We start from the raw sequence: 20,368 nt of genomic DNA, 5'->3' as shown, positions 1-20,368 counted from the left end.
TGAATTTGTCTTTATTTAGTTGGTCTCTTATAGGCAGCAAATAGTCCTTTTTAAAAACTCACTCTGTCTGTAAATATTTATGTAATTATCCCTATGGTGAATTTAGGTCTACCATTTTTTTCCAAAATATTCTATTTCTTTATTTGAAAGAGATCACAAGTAGGTGGACGGGGCGGAGGGAAGCAGGCTCCCCACTGAGCAGAGAGCCCGATGCGGGCCTCGATCCCAGGACCCTGATATCATGACCTGAGCCGAAGGCAGAGGCTTAACCCACTGAACCACTCAGGCACCCCTAGTTCTACCATTTTATGTTTTCTATTTGTTCCTCTTTTTCTTACCTTTTGGATTATTTGAATATCCAATTTATCTATTGGATTTTTGGCTATTACACCTCTTTTTTTTTTTTTTGTAATTACTCTAGGAGTTAGAATATACATAACTAATTTCTTAGAGTCTGCTTAGAATAAGAATGGTAAATTCTTCATGTAAAATGTAGAAACATGGTAACCATATGGGTCCTTTAGCCCCCAACCTTTGTTATAGTTGTCATCTGGGTTGCATTTAGATACATCAAAACCCTCCCAAATGGTATAATTTTTGCTTTCAATGAAAAATATATTTCAATATATTTTAAAGAATATAGAACCGGAAGAAGTTTTTTTTAATATATATTTATCTAGATATATACCATTTGTTGCTCTTTCTTCATTCCCAGAGATCCAAGTTTCCTTCTGGTATCATTTCCCTTCAATATGAGGAACTTCCTTTAGCATTTCTTGTAGAATAGTTCTCTGACAGTAACTTCTCTTAATTTTTCTTCATCTAAAGATGCTTTATTTCACCTCATTCCTCTGCATACATGGCTTTTCCGTAATCCACCTGCTCTTAGGTTTTTCGGTGTCCTCAAGTAGTTGCTTTTGCATTTGGTCTAGTTTTTAGCTGTAATCAGTGGGAAAGACTTATATGCTGCTAGGCCAAGCTAGAGAAAAAAAATGTATTTTTTATGTCATCATTTCCATGGCAAAATACATTACTAAATTAAAATCATAAGGGGATAGGCGTTCTTACATGGGCATGTTTCCAGATGCCCCAGAAAATGCTTTTTCAACAGATAATAATTACAGATGGTGATAATTTCAAGAAATAATTTTTTTTACTCAATTAGATACGACTGGTAAGTGTTCTCTGATATTTCCTATGAATGTAATTGTCTCAGTTCCTGTGAACTCCTGGTAGTGCCCACCACTTGCATTGTCATGGCTTGTCTACCGTTGGTTAACTCAGTCCCTTGATTTACTTGTTTCAGTGGAGATTTAAACCATGAGCTCCATCAGAGTAGTGGCCCCATCCATCCTATTTACTCCTACACCTCCCTGGCACACAGTAGCTGCTCAATAAATATTTCTGGAATGAAGGAGCAAAAATATGCTGATCTTGGCACTTCAGATACCTCCTCACCCTTCCCTCTTTCCTTATAGCACTTAGAACCATGTAAATCATTGTTTATAATTATTGTGTTGTCATCTTCCTCCTACCCCTAGGGTAAGCTCCAGAAGGGGAAGGGTTTTTACTTAAGACATACGGATGCATCTTAAGCACCTGGCATTGCACCAGATTTAGAAGGTACCCACTGACTGAATAGTTACAAATCAAACATAAGCAGCCCTACCAACACATATGACAAACCTGCAACAATTCTTTCCTTTTTAAACTCAGGGGAGATTAGTATGTGCCAGAAGAATAAGGGACACAGGCTCTCGGCTGCTGTCCTAGTACCTCTTTTGAACCTGTTCTTTTGCTGCCATTCTGGTTCCTCTCTACTCTCACTGCCTCCTCACGCAGGTGCTAGGAGTTGGAAGCCCATCTGTGGCAGGTGTTAGGAGCAGGGACACATGTTCCTCCTTTCTGGTAACTCTACCTTGGGGTACATCACTAACAAACTTGTGGATGGGGCACTTTCCTAAAGATCACTACCTATAACCTCACAGAAATAAAGCCTTTTCACAAGCCAGCTAGATGTTTTCCACTACAGAGAGAAATGAAACTATAGGAACGTTTTCTACCTTATGATGATTTAATGTCATTCTGAGTGTGTGACCTATGCTTAGGAGTGTGGGTTCTGAAATCAGACCGATCTTGATTCAGACTTCACTGCCACCACCAACCCTGGTCCGAGCTTATTTCCTTGTCTGTAAAATGCTTAATGTAGTGTCCCATCAAATGGTAAGCATAACCACGCAATATCTGTTTTCATGATCTGTTTCTCGTGGACATCTATGAGTATTCTTTCCAGTCCTTTCCAGTGTTATTTTCAGATGTACCTAACATATAAACTTCAGTGAACTAAGCTGCTTAGGAAACCTGATAATTATTTTGATAATTATTCTGTTCGCATTTTATAATCTTTTGAGTGTATCTTCCTGCTTTAGTCTATCACAGTGAACGTGACTGGTCATATTCCTATGATGACTGAACATTCTGTAAGATACAGGAATGATTTTTAGGTCATCATGTTAAAGATAAATTTTAAAAATAAATCTCCAGGACTTAGAACCCTAAAAATAGGAGATCTTACTGAAATTATCTTGACCCCCAAACCTGTCTTAGAAATTACATATTTGGGGCACCTGGGTGGCTCAGTTGGTTAAGCGACTGCCTTTGGTTCAGGTCATGATCCTGGAGTCCTGGGATTAAGTCCCACATTGGGCTCCCTGCTTGGCAGGGAGTCTGCTTCTCCCGCTGACCTCTCTCCTCTCATGCTCTCTCTCTCTCAAATAAATAAATAAAATCTTTAAGAAAAAAAAAAGCTACATATTTTACTACCTCACTGATATGCACATAAAATTATTCTAATAAAAGCAGAATATGAGGGGATCTGCCATACAGTGGGACCATTTCAAATACTTGGCCATAATCTCTGTTTAATAGCTTGCTTTTCTGTAAGAGCGTGTAATGTCTTAGCTCTGCATGTGCCTATGACTGGCACACTGGTGTGTGTGTGTGTGCCCACGCAAGCACATGTGCCATTTTCTAAAGGGCAAACAGGTGCAACTGACCACTTCAAACAATGGGATGTTATCTTCAGCCCTGTAGAAGAACTTGCAAGACACAGATTTACCTGAAAATCTCGGACGGCTCTTCTGGGAGCACCCAGGGCTGTGGAGGATGGTATCTGGAGGGCAGGTCTCCCTCTGAGTTATGAGCTGGTGAACCTAGAAGGGAAACTTCCTGCTACAATAACACAGCAAGGCAATGTGATGAACACTTTTATTTACAAATATAATTAAAAGCTCTGACAGTTATCATGCTCTTCCTTGGAACCTGAAAAATGTTTTGTTTTGTTTTTTTTTTTTTAAAGTGCATGCAAAAGAAGTAAAGCCTTTTTTTTTTCATCATTTTTTATTGTAAGAAAATACACAGTTTGAAAGTGTGAATAATGCAATATTTATGACCAAGATATGGGACTCAGGGAGGGGAAGGGGAATAAAGAAAAAGATCAAGATGATCTGATCGAGAGACAGTGTCGAACTCCAAATACTGAATTGGAAAAGGAGGGGGGTGGGGAGGAAGAGGAGGAGGAAGTAAAAAAATTTGATCAGAGAAACAGTTAAAATACAATATGAAAATAAGTAATACCTCTCCTTAAATTCCTTCTATACACAAAATACACGATTTGCCAAAGCCCAATTTGTGCTACTGGGATTCTGTGAGCTCCTTAAGTGTATTCACATCCTCTGCAACAGCAGAAAATGATTATGATACAATCAGAATATGCTGAAGACAAGTTAAACTCTTGCCAGCAGGTTCTTAAAAATCACAAGATCTCTTCACCCCACCCACCCCCCCATCCCCAAAAAAGTAATAATATGTCACCACTGATATGTACATCACAATTAGTTTCTGTAAAATGTATCAAATTTTCAATCTTTAATAAAACTTTGTTTTTTTTTATTCCTGATGAATAAATACCAAAAAAATAAAATAAAATAAAATAATGCAGCAGCTAGTTAAGGTGTAAGGCTGCGGATATTGTGTCTCTCTCCCCCTTGGCATTTATTATTATTATTTATTTGTTTGTTTGTTTGTTTTTTTTGCTTCACTTTCACAGATTGGTGGTAATGAGTGATTGCTTAAAGCAATATACATCCACTTTTGTTGTTGTCGTTGGTTTATTGTTTTGTTAAAACTGTCTCCAAAGTTTTCACTGAAACATTTTGAATCACATCAATACTGTGACGTGTACTATGAATAGAAGAGATGGCCAGGTTTTGGCCAGCACTGAAAGTTGACACGGGGGGAGGAAGGGGCCCCTGATGGAGTAAGAATAAACAGGCACTAGTCCGACACGATGTCAGTAAGAGTAAGAGAGAGAGAGAGTGAGAGCAACGCCCGTTAAAATGGGGAATGTGGTTTTGCAGGGTCTGAATTTTTTTGTTTTCTTTTTTTTTTTTTTTTTTGTAAATGGCAAAAAAATTTAATCTCATCTATAGTCCTCCTTAGGAAAATCTAATGTAACCAAATTCCCAAATCCCATTCTGAGGCTCTCCATGTCAAAAGTTTCAATCTCTCGCTCTTGCCTTTCCAATAGGTACTTTATTCTCTCGCTGCGTTCCTTCTGAAGGGCAGCCAGCTCTTCTTCAATCTGAAATAAGCACAATGAACAGTTTTTAATGGACAAGGTCTCCCCGCAGCCGCCCGCAAACACACACGGACACGTACATAAACACATACGACATACAAACACATGGGAACTCAGAGTAATCTAGGCTGGAAAAGGCTGGGACAATCCCGGGATCAATGTCCTGTATCTCACCCATATTTAAAATTTGCTCACAAGAATAAAAATGTTCGGGGCCCACCCGGGGGCTAGCACTACCATTCTAGCAAACCAAGCAGCTGGGCTGATCTAGGTCAGTGTCCTGTCTCAGCAGGAGATGGCTCAGGAGAAACTAAAAGACACTCAAGCACAATTAGATTGTGCTGCTTTCCCATAGAGAGCAAGATGCCCCCTGGGTCATTAGCAATTTAGTTCTAGAACAGGAGTTGTGAAAATAGTCCTTACGTTGGTCTCAGGGAAGTACCAGAAGAAAGTACAAATAACTGGTTAAGCAAATAAATGCTTAACGGCTTTGAGACACCTTATGAAATCTTTTCTACTTCATATTCTTCAGCAATTTTTTTTTAAAGATTTTATTTATAATTTATTTGTCAGAGAGCTCACAAGTAGGCAGAGAGGCAGGCAGAGCGAGAGGGGGAAGCAGGCTCCCTGCTAAGTAGGGAGCCTGATGTGGGGCTCGATCCCAGGACCCTGCGATCATGACCTGAGCCAAAGGCAGAGGCTTAACCCACTGAGCTACCCAGGTGCCCCCTTCAGCAATATTTAAAGCAATGAATATTTCAGTTCTGATAACATTTATTATGCCTTTTAAAATAATATTTATTATTAGGGCAATATCAGACTCTTTTCATGCTAATTTTTAAAAAGAGCCCTGCTGGTGATTTCTTTTGGTGGAGAAATAACTGAAAATAAAAACCCAATCCGCATCTGGCTTCTTCAAACCATTTTGCAGCCATGGTGTCAGCTCATAGCACCTTCCACAAATGTCTTGTCAACTGCCCCGTCACCCATGCCATTCTTCTGGCTCTGAAGGTGTGAAGGGGTACTCTAGCAGAGTAATAGAGTTCAGACTGTGGGGTCAGATTTACGTGAGTAATTTAACCATTTGGAGCCTTAATGTTGTGCCTGTGGAATGGAGATTATACCTATTTCTCAGGGGTACTGGGGAGATAAAAGCATGAAATAAGTGAACAGTGCGGTTTAAGTACACAGGCAGGTCTCCATAAATGGCGGTTCTCTAGGCCATGGTCCACCCTCCACCCAACTATATGGGACCCAGAGTAACACTCTCATACCTTCTGCTCAAGATGTGCTCTACGTAGAGACACCCTCTGCTCTAGCTTCTGGAGCTCACGTTCATGCTGTGCCTCTGTTTGCATCTTGATTTTGCTCTGGTAGGCATTGAGCAGCTCCATTTCCTGCTGGAGCTGTAGCCTCAAGGCCTGGCATTCTGCTTCTTGAGCCTCATCTAGCCGTAACTGCGGGCACAAAAGACACACACTGTAATTCATTCCTAGCTTACGGCACCTGGTGACTACTGGAAGAGGTTTCCTTGTTCGGACTGAAACAGGTCCCTCAGAAAAACAGGTGCCTTGGGTACATTCAGAGTTAGGAATCAAAATTAGTACATTCTGCCCCATGGGCTGTGAAGTTCTACAAACACATTCTTAAACATTCCTTCTTAAGAAAACGAAAACATTCTTTTCTTAAGAAAAACTGGTTTTCCTAAAACCACACACACAGGAGTCAGGAAGGCTACATGCTCCAGTGATTAAGCCTGTGGGTTTTGGAGGCAGACTCCTGACCTTGAAATCTAGCTCCATGATTCACTCAGGTATGTCCCCTTGAGAAGTTACCCCCTCTAAGTCTCATTTTTTTTCCTCTCAAGAAAATAACCAGTCCTACTGTCTAAGATTGGTATGAGGATTAAATGGAAGAATTCATATGAAATCCTAGGCATAGTTTAGATGCACACCAAGTGTTCAGTAAATAGTAGCTGTTAACATTATTTTGGCTTTGATTAACCATTTCCATATTTATGTATCCTTAACCCTCAAACTACCACACATTTAGGTATCCTTAGCTCTAAAAAAATGAGTCCAACCTCCATGACATTGAGGACTATCCCACAGTACAGTTATGCTCCTAGCAAGTAGTGCTGGTCCCTACAATTGACTATACAAGCTATCCTGCCGGCTAACCCACCTAAACTCAAGTGGCTCAAAATCTCTTCCTCACAGAGATCTTAAGGGGCATATTCTGGTTTGAAGTAGTGAAGTCTAGATTATAAAGCAGGCCAACAGAGCTCCCCTTGCTCTCTATAGCTCCTGGACTTTGTATCACATGCCACGCTGTTGGTTCTGTCTAAGGAATGGGCCAAGACAGCCCATCTTTCAATGAGCATAACTGAAGGTTTGGGGCCATTAATGGGACTATATTTTGTGGTTGATGATCCTCCTGCCCCAGGCCTGGTTTTGTCTAAAAACTTTTATCAGGCCCTCAGTTCAGCTGGGAACTAGGAGATGAGAATCCTTGAATTAGATAGATAGTTCTGTCAACCCTGAAGTTATCCATGTTTCCATACAGACACTTTTTCTCCATTTTATGCTCCCCCCCCAATCCGTACAATTTGTGACAATTAACAATGTATCTCAATATCTTAAGAAATGTTTGGAACTGTTACTAGAATAGTTTAAGAAAGTTATCTGCACAGTATATTCTTTAGTACTTTTGGAGGAATATATCACATGAACATGAAATAAATACCATAATCATATTTCCAAAGCATTTTCTAGTAATCAATCCTACCCAGTGTTCACTAAAATCCACTGAAAAGGATACCTCTTTTCTTATTTTCCCAATGAGAAATGAAGGGAGAAGAGACACAAGATAAAAAAGTCACTCCACGGCAGGAACAGCCTTACTGATAAATGCCACAGGGTTTACTGGCTCCCAATAAGACTTATTAATTCCCTCTTGATGTGGGAGCTTCCTTACCAATAAAGGGAATGAAAGCCTGTTCTTTTCTACTTGTCTTTGTTAATTGTTATGAGCTCTGGCCAAATGGGTGAGAGGCTCATCTTATAGGCAGCTTAGTCCATTGAAACATCTTTATCTTCTCATTTTTCTGGCGTTTTATTATTAACTTCTATAACTATGGGATTTTGTACCAGCTCTGACCCTATAAAAGTGTGGTCTAGAAATCAGAGAGGACATTCCAGTATCCGGTATTCATCGCCCCAAAGTTGCACATATCAAATCCATTAAAATGTTTTATAGAAGTGTAGGTAAATATCACATCTGTTTCCGAAAGTGGGTTAACATGAAAGGATGTGATGGCAGCCGCATAATGTAGGATGGCCAGGCTTATGGGCTCTCCCCGAAATGGGGTCAAATCCCAGCTTCATCACTACTTAGTTAATTACCACTATGTGAGCCCCCAAGGCAGGAGTTGGCACATTATGGCCCAAGGGCCAAATCTGGCTTGCTGCCTATTTTTGTCAATAAGGTTTTATTGGAACACAGACGTGCTCGTTCATTTACGTACCACCTAGGGCTGCTTTTGCTTGACAACAGCGGAGTTGAGTAGCTGTGACGGCAACCCAGTGGTCCACAAAGCCTGCCCCTCTAAAGAAACAGTTTGCCAACTCCTGCTCTAAGCAAGTGGCTTTACTTCAATGAACCTCAATTTCCACGCAGGTAAGTTAGGGTTAAAACGGTAACGACTTCAAAGGTCAAAGAGGTTACACAAGATTGAAATAACATATCCAAAACAGTGGCTGGCTCATGATTAGGAGTCCCTAAAGGATAGTGGCATTAATCATAACTACTTTTATCTTCTCCCTGCCTCAGGAGGAAGAGTAGGTCTTTCCTTTTATTCAAAACCAATCCTGAATCTATATTCCTGACCCCATTCTGTCCATCTCACATAACGGGCATTCCCTGAGCACTTGCTGTGTACCAGGAACTGTTGCAGGCGCTCGTGCCGCAAAGATGAACAAGACAAAAACACTATCAGCCTTGGTGTCCCTACCAACTCTCTCCCCTCTCCTAACCCTTAACCTCTCCTTGAACTCCTCATTCCCATCCTAGCCCTTACTGATGTGGGAAGGGGTCTTTTTCTTATGGGACTTCCGGCAGCATTTAATACCGTGGATCGCCCTTTCCTTCTTGAAATCACTCTCTAGTCTCCTGAGATACCATACCCTCTTGGGATTTTCCCCCTCCCTCCTCTCCTTTCCAGCTACTTCGTTTTTCCTCTAACTTCTCTTCCTAAGGAATCTCGTCTATTCCCAAGGCTACAACTACCATCTATACATGGATGATTCCCACTTCTTCACCTCTATTTCAGTCTTCTCTTCCGAGGCCCAGGCTAGCTTACCCAGTCTGCTAGGGACATCTTTGCCTGGATGGTTCCCAGGCCCCTCAAGCTCAGCATGACTATTAGCTCACCAGCATTCCCTTCCATTTCCCCCAAGCTGCTCCAGTTCTTTCTTTACCATGCAGGTAAGTGACACCATTATCCACTGTTTTGTTCAGACTAGAGACTGGGAGTCTACCTTAATCCCTCATGCTCCACATTTACTCTGTAACTAAATGCTTTCACTTGCACCTCCTGCCTATCAAATTTCATCACTTTCTCCTTCATCTCATCTGCCCCCTTCTGGTCTCGCCACCCCTTGCTCCTGCCCAGGTAAAAGCAGCAACTTCATACATGATCTCCTGAGATCCATCCGACCATCTCCCAGACCATTCTCCACCTGTCACCTGAGTGATCATTCAAAAATGCAAATCTGATGTCAGTTCCCCACACCGCCTTCAATGCTCTTCAATGGCTTCCCATTGCTTTTAGGATCAAGAGCAAAATCCTTAAGATCTGGTCCCTGTTTAACCCTCCAGTCTTATTCTCATTTGGTCTCTGTCTCGTTCTCTATATTCCAAACATAATGGACGCTGAGTTCATCAGAAGTGCCACTATTTCCCCTGTCTTTATCAATGCAGTTCTTTTGCCCAGAATGTGCTCTCTACCCCTCAGCTTAAATACTCCTTGTCTCTGAGAGGCCTTTCCTGACTCTCCACACCAGCCTACTCTCCTGGCCACACTCTGTTGGCACGCTCTACTTGCTTGGCCATTACATGGAGTAGACTTTCTCAATGCCATTTCCTCATTTTTCCATAAATTCCATGAAGACATGATCAATGACTATCTTATTCACCACAGTATCCTAGGATGCCTGGGGCACAGTAGGGCACTCAATGCTTACTGGATGGATGGATGAATGAATGAATGATTGAATGAATATATAGATTCCTACCCATGACCTCAGGTTTAAGAACACCTTTAAAGCCTTTCCCGAAAAACAGAAGTCTTCCTTCAATTGTCTCTTCCTCTAACTACAGTTCTTCTCCCTTCCTTTGCTGATGAGCAGTTGGGAAAAGGAATCTTGTTATGTTTCTACCTCACTTTATAGTGTATTGTAACATGCACTACGATGTCTTCCACTCCGACCGTCCACTGCTTGTCTGTGACAGTCACTGCACAAGTCTCCTGTGGGGTCCAATTGGTCTCTCTGTTGCACTTGAAACGATCACCTAGAAGCTTCTGTTCTGGTGTCACTGACATACTCTCTCCAATTCCCCACCCGCATTAATAATTCATCTCCTTTGGTCTGCTTCTCCTCCACCCTCGTATGGTGAGGTCCACAGCTCCTGTTCTTAGTCCTCTTCTTAATAAAATCTCCTATCCCTAGGTCTCAGGCATTCCCAATAGCTACAACTTCCCCCATCTAACATGGATGTCTAGCTACTTGTCTCTTGATCTATAGATTTCCATCTCTGTACCTCTCTACCTGGATACCCACAAAACTCAGGTTCAGTTAACATGCCTAAAACTTAGTCAATTATCTGCCAGGCATCCAAGCTTACACTTCCTCCATTTTTTTTTTTTTTAAAACCTCGGTAAAATGATGACTATTCCACTGTTATCAAGCCTACCTCCCAAATGGGTCATGGAGCTCAACCTCTTCTAACTCCTAAATATTTCTCAAATCCTTCTTCCTCCTCACCATCTCCAGGAGGATGTTCTCAGTTCAGGGTTTCCTTACTTTTTCCCTGGCCTACAGTAGTTTCCTAACAGGTCTCTTCACTTACAGTTGTTAAATTACTGGTATCTTTCTAGATCACAAATCTGATCTTGTTACTTTCCTTTTTAAAATGGGCTTCAGCAGATCCCCATTTGTTTACAGAAAGATGTGCAAACTCCTGACTTTTGAGGGGCTGATCCCCAACTATCCACCTGCTTCCCTTTATATTCCTGTCGTATCAACCACTCATTCCTTAAATGTACTGTCCTCTTTCAGGCCTTGTATCTTTGCATTTACTGTGTCCTCTCTGCTGGGAATAACTTTTTCTTCTTCTACCTGTCTGACAAAGTATTACCCTTTAAGACTCATCTCCTTGTGAAAGCTTCACTGGTAAGCTCCCATCTCTGGGTTACCAAGACCTTTATGACCTCTCCAATTGGGGCTCCCATAAATCCTCCTTGAACTTTGGACTCACACCAAAGTTCTTTTGGACTCCAAATGCACACTTTCCATCTTTTGGACCTTTGCCCATGTAGGTCCCTTTCCATGGAGGCTGTTTACTTCAGTACATTCCTTCAAGCTTCTTGGCTCTTGCTGGGAAGCTTTCCCTACAGCAGAGTAGATGTTCTTACTTATCCTCCCACAGCGCCCCCCACGTTGCACCCCCCCACTTCAAAGCATTTATTATGCCTTTTTAAATTGCTTAATTCTCTGACTTCCTTGCTTGACTAACAAGAAGTGTGAAGACAGGGATCAACTGTTGTCTCCCTAGCTTATTACTCTAGCTCTGAGCCCAGCAGAGTGCTGAACGCAGACACTTAGTAAAAGTTTATTGAATGAATGGGTCTGTGGGTCTTATTCATTTGTGCCTGATATTAGTTGCACCATCTTTGATACATGAAAACACGGTATTATATGCGGTATCTATCGTATCTTGCCCTCAAAGTCCCTATGTGCCACAGGTCTGATTGAGCATGTGACTCCTTGAGTTCCATCTTATAAGACACACTCCAGCAAGTATCCACATTGGCTTGGCTTTATTCAGCGTCGTCACTTCCTCAGTTCTTTGGGCAGAAAAACACCAGTATCCTAAATCTGAGCAAGAATCATCTTGGGAACAACGGGCTGGATCTTGAATTTTCTTGATTCCCAAAGCTCTTGAAGCTGTGGCACTGAACCTAACCACTTACCGCTTGAGAGGCCATCATTTCATTTATACTCTGTTCATACTGCTCTGCCAAAATGGCAAGTTTTCTTGTCTGCTCATCTTTCAGTGTCTTTAAGATTGTTTTGTGCTCATTCTTTGGAGTAACTTCCAACTGGTGATTCTTGAGTGCTTTATACTGTTTGGTCTGTACTTTGCAAGTGTCCTGAAACTGTTTTTTAATTTGCATTTCCATGGCCTGTGTAGAAAAAGGGACAAAAGGAGAATAAAGACACGTTAGTAAATGCAGAAAACCTTCCATTCTAACAGCACAATACAGGTGCTGGGACCAGTTGTCTTTTGGTGCAGTGACCCATATTACTAGTCAGCAATCATGAAAATAATACAGACAAGAGTTAACTACCAACACTGTTGGTCTTACATTAAATGAATGGAAGTAATTTTGACTTTACCAATGGATTTTTAAAAATGAATTATTACAAGGGGATCACAGCTCTAAGCAGATTGTAGGGTACTATGAAGCTTCGTTTGTTAAAGGTCGTTCATTATTTTAATGGCTTCTTAGTCAAAATCTTCAGTGTCTTCCATTGGTTATTAATTTCCCCGCATTTTGTTTTGTTCATCTCCCTCCCCACCCATGTTTCCAAATGAGAAAGGGGATGGTGACACATAAGCTGGCTCCCACAGCTCTGCGTTTCTTTGACAAATCAACAAAGGAGAGCATCTGGATAATATCTCACATCATAACCTATTTCCCCTGGATTTCAGCATAAGTGGACAGGGAAAAGTGATTTTGGATTTCTTCTCCCATGAAGGCATTATACTTTCATGTACCAATACCAAATATGCATTTTGGCAAGGAGGAGGTGGGCTATATTATTTAAGTCCAGAAGGCACTCATCAGGTTGCTTCAGAGTCACACGTGCATTTCATAAATGCTTGGAGTTGTGATGACAGAGATCACTCATCATACAGGTTAGGATTTGGCCAGACAGGAACATGGCCAGCGCATTTGAGGTTGGCCTCAAATCTCTGTTAACAATGACAACAACCCCCTTGACACACAGCAATGGCTTAGTCCATAGAGCTTGTGAATTAGCAGTCAGCTAAAATTATCTGGAGGCAGTGAGGGCCAAAGGGATTCCAAATCTCTAGTGCAAGGATAATAAATGTCTGGCACATGTAGATTCACTCCTGATTCCCATGCCCATGACAGACGTCACTAATAAACCATACTCTTTCCTACTAAGCCTGCATGTGGCTTTAGTCTTTCTCAATATAGCGGCACTCAAAGTAGTTACTACCAATACTCTAGCACAACAGATGAAATTTATCTGCTGTATATCTGCTAGGTAACTTTTTTATTCCTTGGGATTGGAACTTAGGGCTGCGGTTTGTCCATCAATTACAGCTCTAAAGAGGTCAGGTTATGAAGGGGTCAGAGAAACTGCATGATGGTTTCCAAAGTAGCATCTGTTCAGGAGTTTGTTACATACGGACTCTTGGGCTTCAGTGTGGAGACTCTGATTCAATAGGTGTGGGGCCCCAAAACTTGTAATTTTGAAGGGTTGCCCCGGAGAATCTGACAGTCATCCAGAGGCAGGAACTACTAAGTCAGTCTAACTGCATCCCGGAGCACAAATAAGGGAATACTTTGATTTCCTCTTACCTTTAAGTTTTTTGGCTGTTGCCGAAGTTCCATGACATGCTTCCTGTGCAGTTCCCTTTCCCGCCTCTTATTGTACTCCAGCTGGTTTTCCAGTTCGGTCTGGTGCTGTAGACGGATCAGGTCCATGCGCAGCTTCTGTAACGTGTGCAGCTGCCTGTACTCGAGCTCTCGGGTGGACTCGTCGTGTCGGATCAGCATGGCATGCTCCATCTCCTTCTGGGTCCTCTTTTTATTTAGTTCCTGCATTCAGGAACAAGACACAAATGGAGAGAGGTGACTGCAGGTGAACTGGAAGGAACGCATGACAGGGTGAGGGATGGCAAGGAAGGGGGGGGCACGACTAACTGTCTCTTAATTAAACCCATTAGTGTTTAGCAGCATGATTTAATGAGATTGGATTAGCAATCCCTGGAGGTTTAGGTTCTGTTTCTGGGCCCATCACTTACCAGGTGGGCAAGTATACCATCTGTAAAATGGGATTTTGCAGCCATCCCGCAACTACACTATCTACAGAATGGGATTAATTCTAACTGACCCCATCTTCTTTTTTTTTTAATAATTTTTTAAAGGTTTTATTTATTCATTTAATGGGGAGAGTACAAGCAGGGAGAGCAGCAGGCAGAGTGGGAGGGAGAAGCAAGCTTTCTGCTGAGCCAGAAGCCAGATGTGGGACTCGATCCCAGGACCCTGGGATCACGACCTGAGCCAAAGGCAGGCAGTTACTTAACAAACTGGGCCACCCAGGCATCCCTAACCTACCCCTTCTTACCTCTTAGAGCTGTTGTGAACCCTGTTTAGGTAAGGTCTTATGCACAGGTGTAAATAAATGTTTCTTCAGTTAAGCCAGGGGTTCTCAATATGGGCTGCCCATTAAAATCACGTGAGGAGAATTTAAACACAAAATACCCGAATCCTACAACCTGAAGCTCTGATAACTGTTGGGGGGGGGGGCGGTGGTCGGGGAAGGGGGATGCACTGACATCACTATTTTCAAGAGTTCTTCAGGTGAATAGAACACATAGAGTCAGAGTTGAAAATCATTGACTTAAACTGGCAATGTCTGCAATGTTTGTGGTTTTCTGGAAAAAACCCTGTTTTTGCATGATTGAGAAGTAGGATAACGAACTGCTTTTTAAAATCTCAGAGTAAGGGAAGGCTGGGAAAAAGCAGATGTACTCTCTCCCCTTTCATTTTTTTCCATTAGTCTGATCATTCTAGATAAAATCATTCTGTTCTTTCCAGTTCTACTCATGTCTTTCCTTTCTTTCTCTTTCTGTCTTTAAGGGAGGAAAGAAAAAAAAAATAGAAAAAAAAATAAAGGTAGTTGAGTGAAATTTTTTCACTTACCAGTTCAAGAATATTTCCTAAATTGCACCATATCCAAGATCTGAACCATGTGCTCTGGGTACATAAAAATGTTTACTCAGCCATGATTCTGTTCTCAACCTGCTAACGCTCTACTAGGGGACTATACTACATATTTATTGAGGTACTATATGCTCGGCTCACAGCTGACTCAATCAATTTATTTTCCCTCCTGGGAATTTGGAATTGGGATTCAGAGACAGTTAATCTCTATGTGAGGCTGAAACTGAGGGGCATATAAAAACTACAAATGTGACAGTCATCCACTGCTAAATGAGTAGGTTGAGGGTTAGAGAATGCTGGGCTTCAGAACAAGGATGAAAAAGGGAGAAGGCAGACATGCAGGGAGTATGCTGATGCCTACGTTCATAACTGGTTGTAAGCTCTCCTGTAGGTCCAGTGGTATTATTGCTATTGGGTTTTGTGAAATATTCCTCTATGTCTGTAGTAAATTCCCTGGTTTTGGCTTAAACTAGCTCAGATAAATTTCAGTAATGTGTAAACAAAAGAACCTTAATTAACCCAGGCAAGTCAGTTATAGATGTAAATTTAAAAAAAAGAAAGAACAAGGCTGAAAGTGGTCAGTGCCATCAAAGAGGTAAACATTTATGCTGTTAGATTTCTGAAAAGGGTGGTATTACTACTAGTTAATGTCAAGGAAAGGGGTGCCTGGGTGGCTCAGTCCATTAAGTGTGTGCCTTTAGTTCAGGTCATGATCTCGGGGTCCTGGGATTGAGCCCCACGTCGGACTGCCTGCTCAGTGGGGAGTCTGCTTCCTGCTTCTTCCTTTCCTTCTTCCTCTCCCCCCAGCTCATGTTCTCTCTCTCTCTCTCATAAGTTAATAAAAATCTTTTTTTTTTTTTTTTTTTTTTTTAGTTAATAAAAATCTTAAGAAAAGAAGAGAGCTTGTGAGCTGGATTTTCAGTGAGTATAAGAGTGCCTCTCTGATGACATCCACTATGGGAGAAAGTGCAAGTCATTTATTTTCAGAGAAATATCAGTAACACTTGTATATTGGTATTGCTGAAAATATCTTGCATACTTAAACCTTCTATCCATTTGAAGAGAAGTCCTTTAAACAGCACAACATCTGTTCCTGGAGCAAAGTCCTAACCATTCATTCATTTATTCAACAAATACTTGTTGCATACTTCCTGTGTGTCAGGCACTGTTGTAGGCAGAGGGATAGAGCCATGAACAAGTACATCTCTTCATGGAGCTTATGTTCTAGTGGGGAAACATCCAAAGTATAAATGCAACTTACATTTGTTTTAAGGAGAAAAGATCATCTCCTAGAGGACCTCCCCCTCTTTTGCATTTTGCTTTCCCTTATTTTACTTTTTCCTCTACTTTGACCATCTAATGTCTTCCTTTACAAGTCACTAACTGGCCCCTAGGTGGCACCAAAGGATGGCGAGGCCTTCTCAGAGCCTAAAGCTATACTACACCAATGACCAAGAGAAAAAGCCAAGGAAAGCCTTTAAATAGGTAAAGGTCCTGTTCCTAGATCACTATGTCATTTTTAACCTTTGAGTACCAGGCCTCCCAATATTGGGCATTTATTCATTACCCATTTTCCTAAACCGAGAAGTCCAAAATGAGTCTGGGCTGCCCAGAGCTCTGAAACTTGGTGGGGTGGGGGAAAAGACACAAAGCAAATAGCAGTTTCAAAAGAAATAAAAAACTTTCCTTTACGTCTAATGGGATGCTTCCAGATGTCGTCCACAGAAGAGCGGCATCAGAATAACCTGGGCTGCAAGTGATTGGCTGTAGTAATAGGTCACCCAGCTAAATCTGATACATAATAAAGTGCGAGACTCAATAGAAAAATATTCAGGGTGTGAGTCAATCGTGTTTGATGTTGGACAAATCTTTTAGTGTACGTGCTGTCGAAGTGAGCACTGGACAAATCTTATAATATACATTTTAGTTTTCTCAGGTGTAAAGAGAGGATAACAGGAGCTACACTGTGGACTACCATTCTTGTGAAGATGAAGTGAAAGGCCAGGAGACAACACTTCTGAACATATCAACATATCATGTTATTTTTCTGTATTCAAAAGTGAAAATCTGCCATATTATATCTTAAACCTAGTTCTTTACAAATGATTAAAAAAGTGAGAGAAACATTTTTCTGTTAAAACTGTAAGTTGCTCCCTTTGCCTTTAATTCACACATCTGAGTTGCTGTGGTATAAGTTGATAAGCTGCCTATATTATTATTATTAGACTCCCTATGAGCCTATGACTGTGCCTACATAAAAATATGTAATGTGCTTTCAGTTTTTAAAAGTGATTTCTTGGGGCACCTGGGTGGCTCAGTGGGTTAAGCCGCTGCCTTAGGCTCAGGTCATGATCTCAGGGTCCTGGGATCAAGTCCCGCATCGGGCTCTCTGCTCAGCAGGGAGCTTGCTTCCCTCTTTCTCTCTGCCTGCCTCTCTGTCTACTTGTGATCTCTCTCTGTCAAATAAATAAATATTTATAAAAAAAAGTGATTTCTTGTATCTCACTCAGTCCCACTTGCAGCCCTATGAGGTGGTCTCATTGTTTAGGACTTACCCCTTTTCCATAGGACTGTAACATGTTTGGGAATTGAGACTGATCTAAGATCATACAACTTCTATAAAGGAGAACTGCGTCTAAAACTCGGGTTTTGGGGGGGTTTCAACAGTTTCTATTAAAAGAGGTCCCAACAAATGGTTTATATTTTCCTGTTTTATGTTTTTGGCCTATGACACAGTATTTGGAAGAATCCCTCTGCTTGGGTGAGACACAGGGCACGGTTGCTCTGTCCACACAAATGGCACAATGTGCAGCACACCTTCAATTCATGAAACGAGCTGAGCAAACACAAGATCACATGTAACAGACTATGTGATTTTGCTCATCAGCTTCTCCTTGTCTATATACCCTGGAGGCAGCAGCAGATGAGGGCCATGTGGGCTCCCTTTCCCTCAGCTCACATCACATGCTGTGCACACCTCCCCAAAGCAAAGAGGGAGCTCAGTGTTGAAACCTACATACTTTTCATGAAAGTATGACCATACTTTACAGGACCCTACCTCCCACATAAGATGTGAATCCAGGGTGTGTCCCATGATAAACCCTTCCCAACCACGATCCAAGTGCTACTGACTTTAAAAACAGTTGATCTCGTCAAGTAAAAAATTGTGATCTCATGCCCAATGAGGTTGAGTAAGAACCAGAACTCAAACTTTTAAATGGAGATGTTGTTAGCCTATGACATTTAACACTTTTTTAGTTTCAGTTCTTGGTTTCATAACTGGTTAGAAAATAGCTAGCGTCCGCGGGCAGTGATGGTAGAGGAAGAGGCTCAACCCAGCTTATGGTGAGCCTTTTCAACATTTTCATTAACTAAAAGGATTGCTCATACTCAGTTTTGGCAAATACACAAAAAAACAGGTGCTCTTTGTTGGTGGGAGTATAACCCCCTAGAGGGCAATTTGGGAATATCTGTTAAAAATTTACATGTATACACTGTGACCCCCAAATTTCCACTTCAGAGCATATATCCTTCAAATATCTGCATCTGTGTAAAAAGATCTGCATACAAAGATGCTCTCTGTGGCACTGTTAGTAATACTGTAAAACATAACAAAATAGCCACTGAGAAGTACTTCAGTAAATAAATAATTTTATAGCCATACTCCCCAAATTCACTGTTAATGGTTAAAAAGAACCAGACAGAGCTGTGTGTCCTGGATGGTGAATGAGAAAAAAAGAAGAGTTACAAAACAGTACAGTGGACATTTTTGTAGGTTCGGTATCCATTTCCCCTTCTTTTGTTAACAGGCTCCTCTTTCTGCTTGAGAAACTCCTCCATCCTATCTGTAATCAGAGAGTACTGAGGAAGGGAGCAAGCACGTTGCCCAATCAAGGTCGCAGTCCCCTAGGAATTTGAATCTTTAGCAGAAATGATACAAAGATTAAACATGGTTGGCGGAAATACACCCGAATGGCAATACTGTGAGGAATGCCCAGTAGCTCTTGCTCTCTAGGTCACAGAATCTGCTTTTCCAGCTTGGGTCTTCTTCTTCTCCAGCTTGGTTCTACAGCTCTGTTATCTACCCATATCCTTCTAATAAATTCCTTTCTGTTCGTGGGCAGCCAGTGTTTGTTGCTATGGCTTACAGATCAAATAAACTGACTGATACTACATTATCTTATTTTTGTAAAGTTAAAATTCTATAGAAGCCGAATGTATGTATACATATATAAGGAGGAAAAGGAAATCTGGAAATCTGGACACCAAATTAATGGTAGTCAGGATAGAGACTGGGTGGAATGCGATTATGAAGAACTTCCACTACTCAACTATATATTTTTCTGTGTTTTTCTTCATTTAATGTTCTCATAAATAAGAAGAAAACCTTAAGACTCTTCAGGAAAATACCCATATAAGAGTTATTCTTCATTCAGTTGGTTAGAACCTGACACTAATGAAGTAAAAAATATAGTTTCTATCACTTTGGAGGACTAATTGTCTTCTACAGCTTTTATTGGCATTAATTGTTTCGTTAGCCTTAGTCTTCTTCCAAATATGTGCTATCAGAATAACAATAATAATTGCCAGATGAAAAGAATCCCAAGTATCTTATTTCTAAATGGCTTTGGGCTTTTTCATTTGGACTTTTTATTTTGCCTTCTAACAAATGACAACATGTCTAGTACAGAATTAATCAGTTTCTTACCGACACCTCTCTCTAAGCTTCTCTGTTTCTAAATCTACAAGTAACCAAGTCTCGAACACCAGAAATAACTTTGATTCTACCCTCGTCTTTTCTCTCATAGTCGATGGTATGCCAAGTCCTGTTTATTTTGTATTCAAAATATGTTGCCAATTTGCCTCTGACAGCTGTCACCACCATCTTTGTCTATATCCTATTTCCTACCACCTGATTACTTCGCTTCTAGTTTCTTCCCCCAACCCAATGTTTTGCAACCTTCACCCCCAATTTATTTATTTATGTCATTCATTCATTCATTCATTCATTCATTATCTTCAGGAGCCTTTCTAGATTTCCCTTTCCCTTGATCAACCCCATCCATGAAATAGGAATACCACAGATACACTGTATATCCATTTAAGTACTGTGGACCTTGAGGGGGCCTGAGCCTCTGTAATATATAACACCCCTCCCCTGCAAGAACCCATTCTGATTCCCCTGGGGGCAGTACTGTCCCCACTAAGGATGCATGCTTAAATCAGTCTGTGCATCACCACCAACCAAACTGGGCTAATCTCTCTAAAATAAAATTTTAGCCATATCACTCATTGCCTACCTCAAAAACAAATGTTCAGCAGTTTATCTCTCTTCCAATGAGATGAGACAACACATATAAAGGGTCTGAGCCTGGCTCATTACATGTGTTTGATAAATTTTAGTTTGCTCCATTCCTTCTCCTTCACAGTTGAAAACTGCTCTCCCAAGAGCTTATACTGTATCA

General features: G+C 41.1%; 1 protein-coding gene across 2 annotated transcripts in view; it reads right to left on the bottom strand.

Moving 5' to 3' along the window:
- Positions 1-4,073: 4,073 nt before the first annotated feature.
- TAOK3 (TAO kinase 3) overlaps positions 4,074-20,368 on the bottom strand; it is a 183,053-nt gene continuing 166,758 nt past the window's right edge. For both annotated transcript variants that reach the window (XM_059140871.1, XM_059140872.1), the window contains exons 18-21: positions 13,536-13,775; positions 11,892-12,104; positions 5,914-6,096; positions 4,074-4,642 (exon numbers count right to left, since the gene is read on the bottom strand). In XM_059140871.1, the coding sequence (XP_058996854.1) occupies positions 4,481-4,642; positions 5,914-6,096; positions 11,892-12,104; positions 13,536-13,775 (798 nt within the window). In that variant the 3' untranslated portion in view covers positions 4,074-4,480. The remainder of the gene's footprint in view (positions 4,643-5,913; positions 6,097-11,891; positions 12,105-13,535; positions 13,776-20,368) is intronic.

The sequence above is a fragment of the Mustela lutreola genome, chromosome 11, assembly GCF_030435805.1.
Source record: "Mustela lutreola isolate mMusLut2 chromosome 11, mMusLut2.pri, whole genome shotgun sequence".
Taxonomy (NCBI): domain Eukaryota; kingdom Metazoa; phylum Chordata; class Mammalia; order Carnivora; family Mustelidae; genus Mustela; species Mustela lutreola.
The sequence above is the reverse complement of the archived record's forward strand: the minus strand, read 5'-3'. Positions and strand labels throughout refer to the sequence as shown.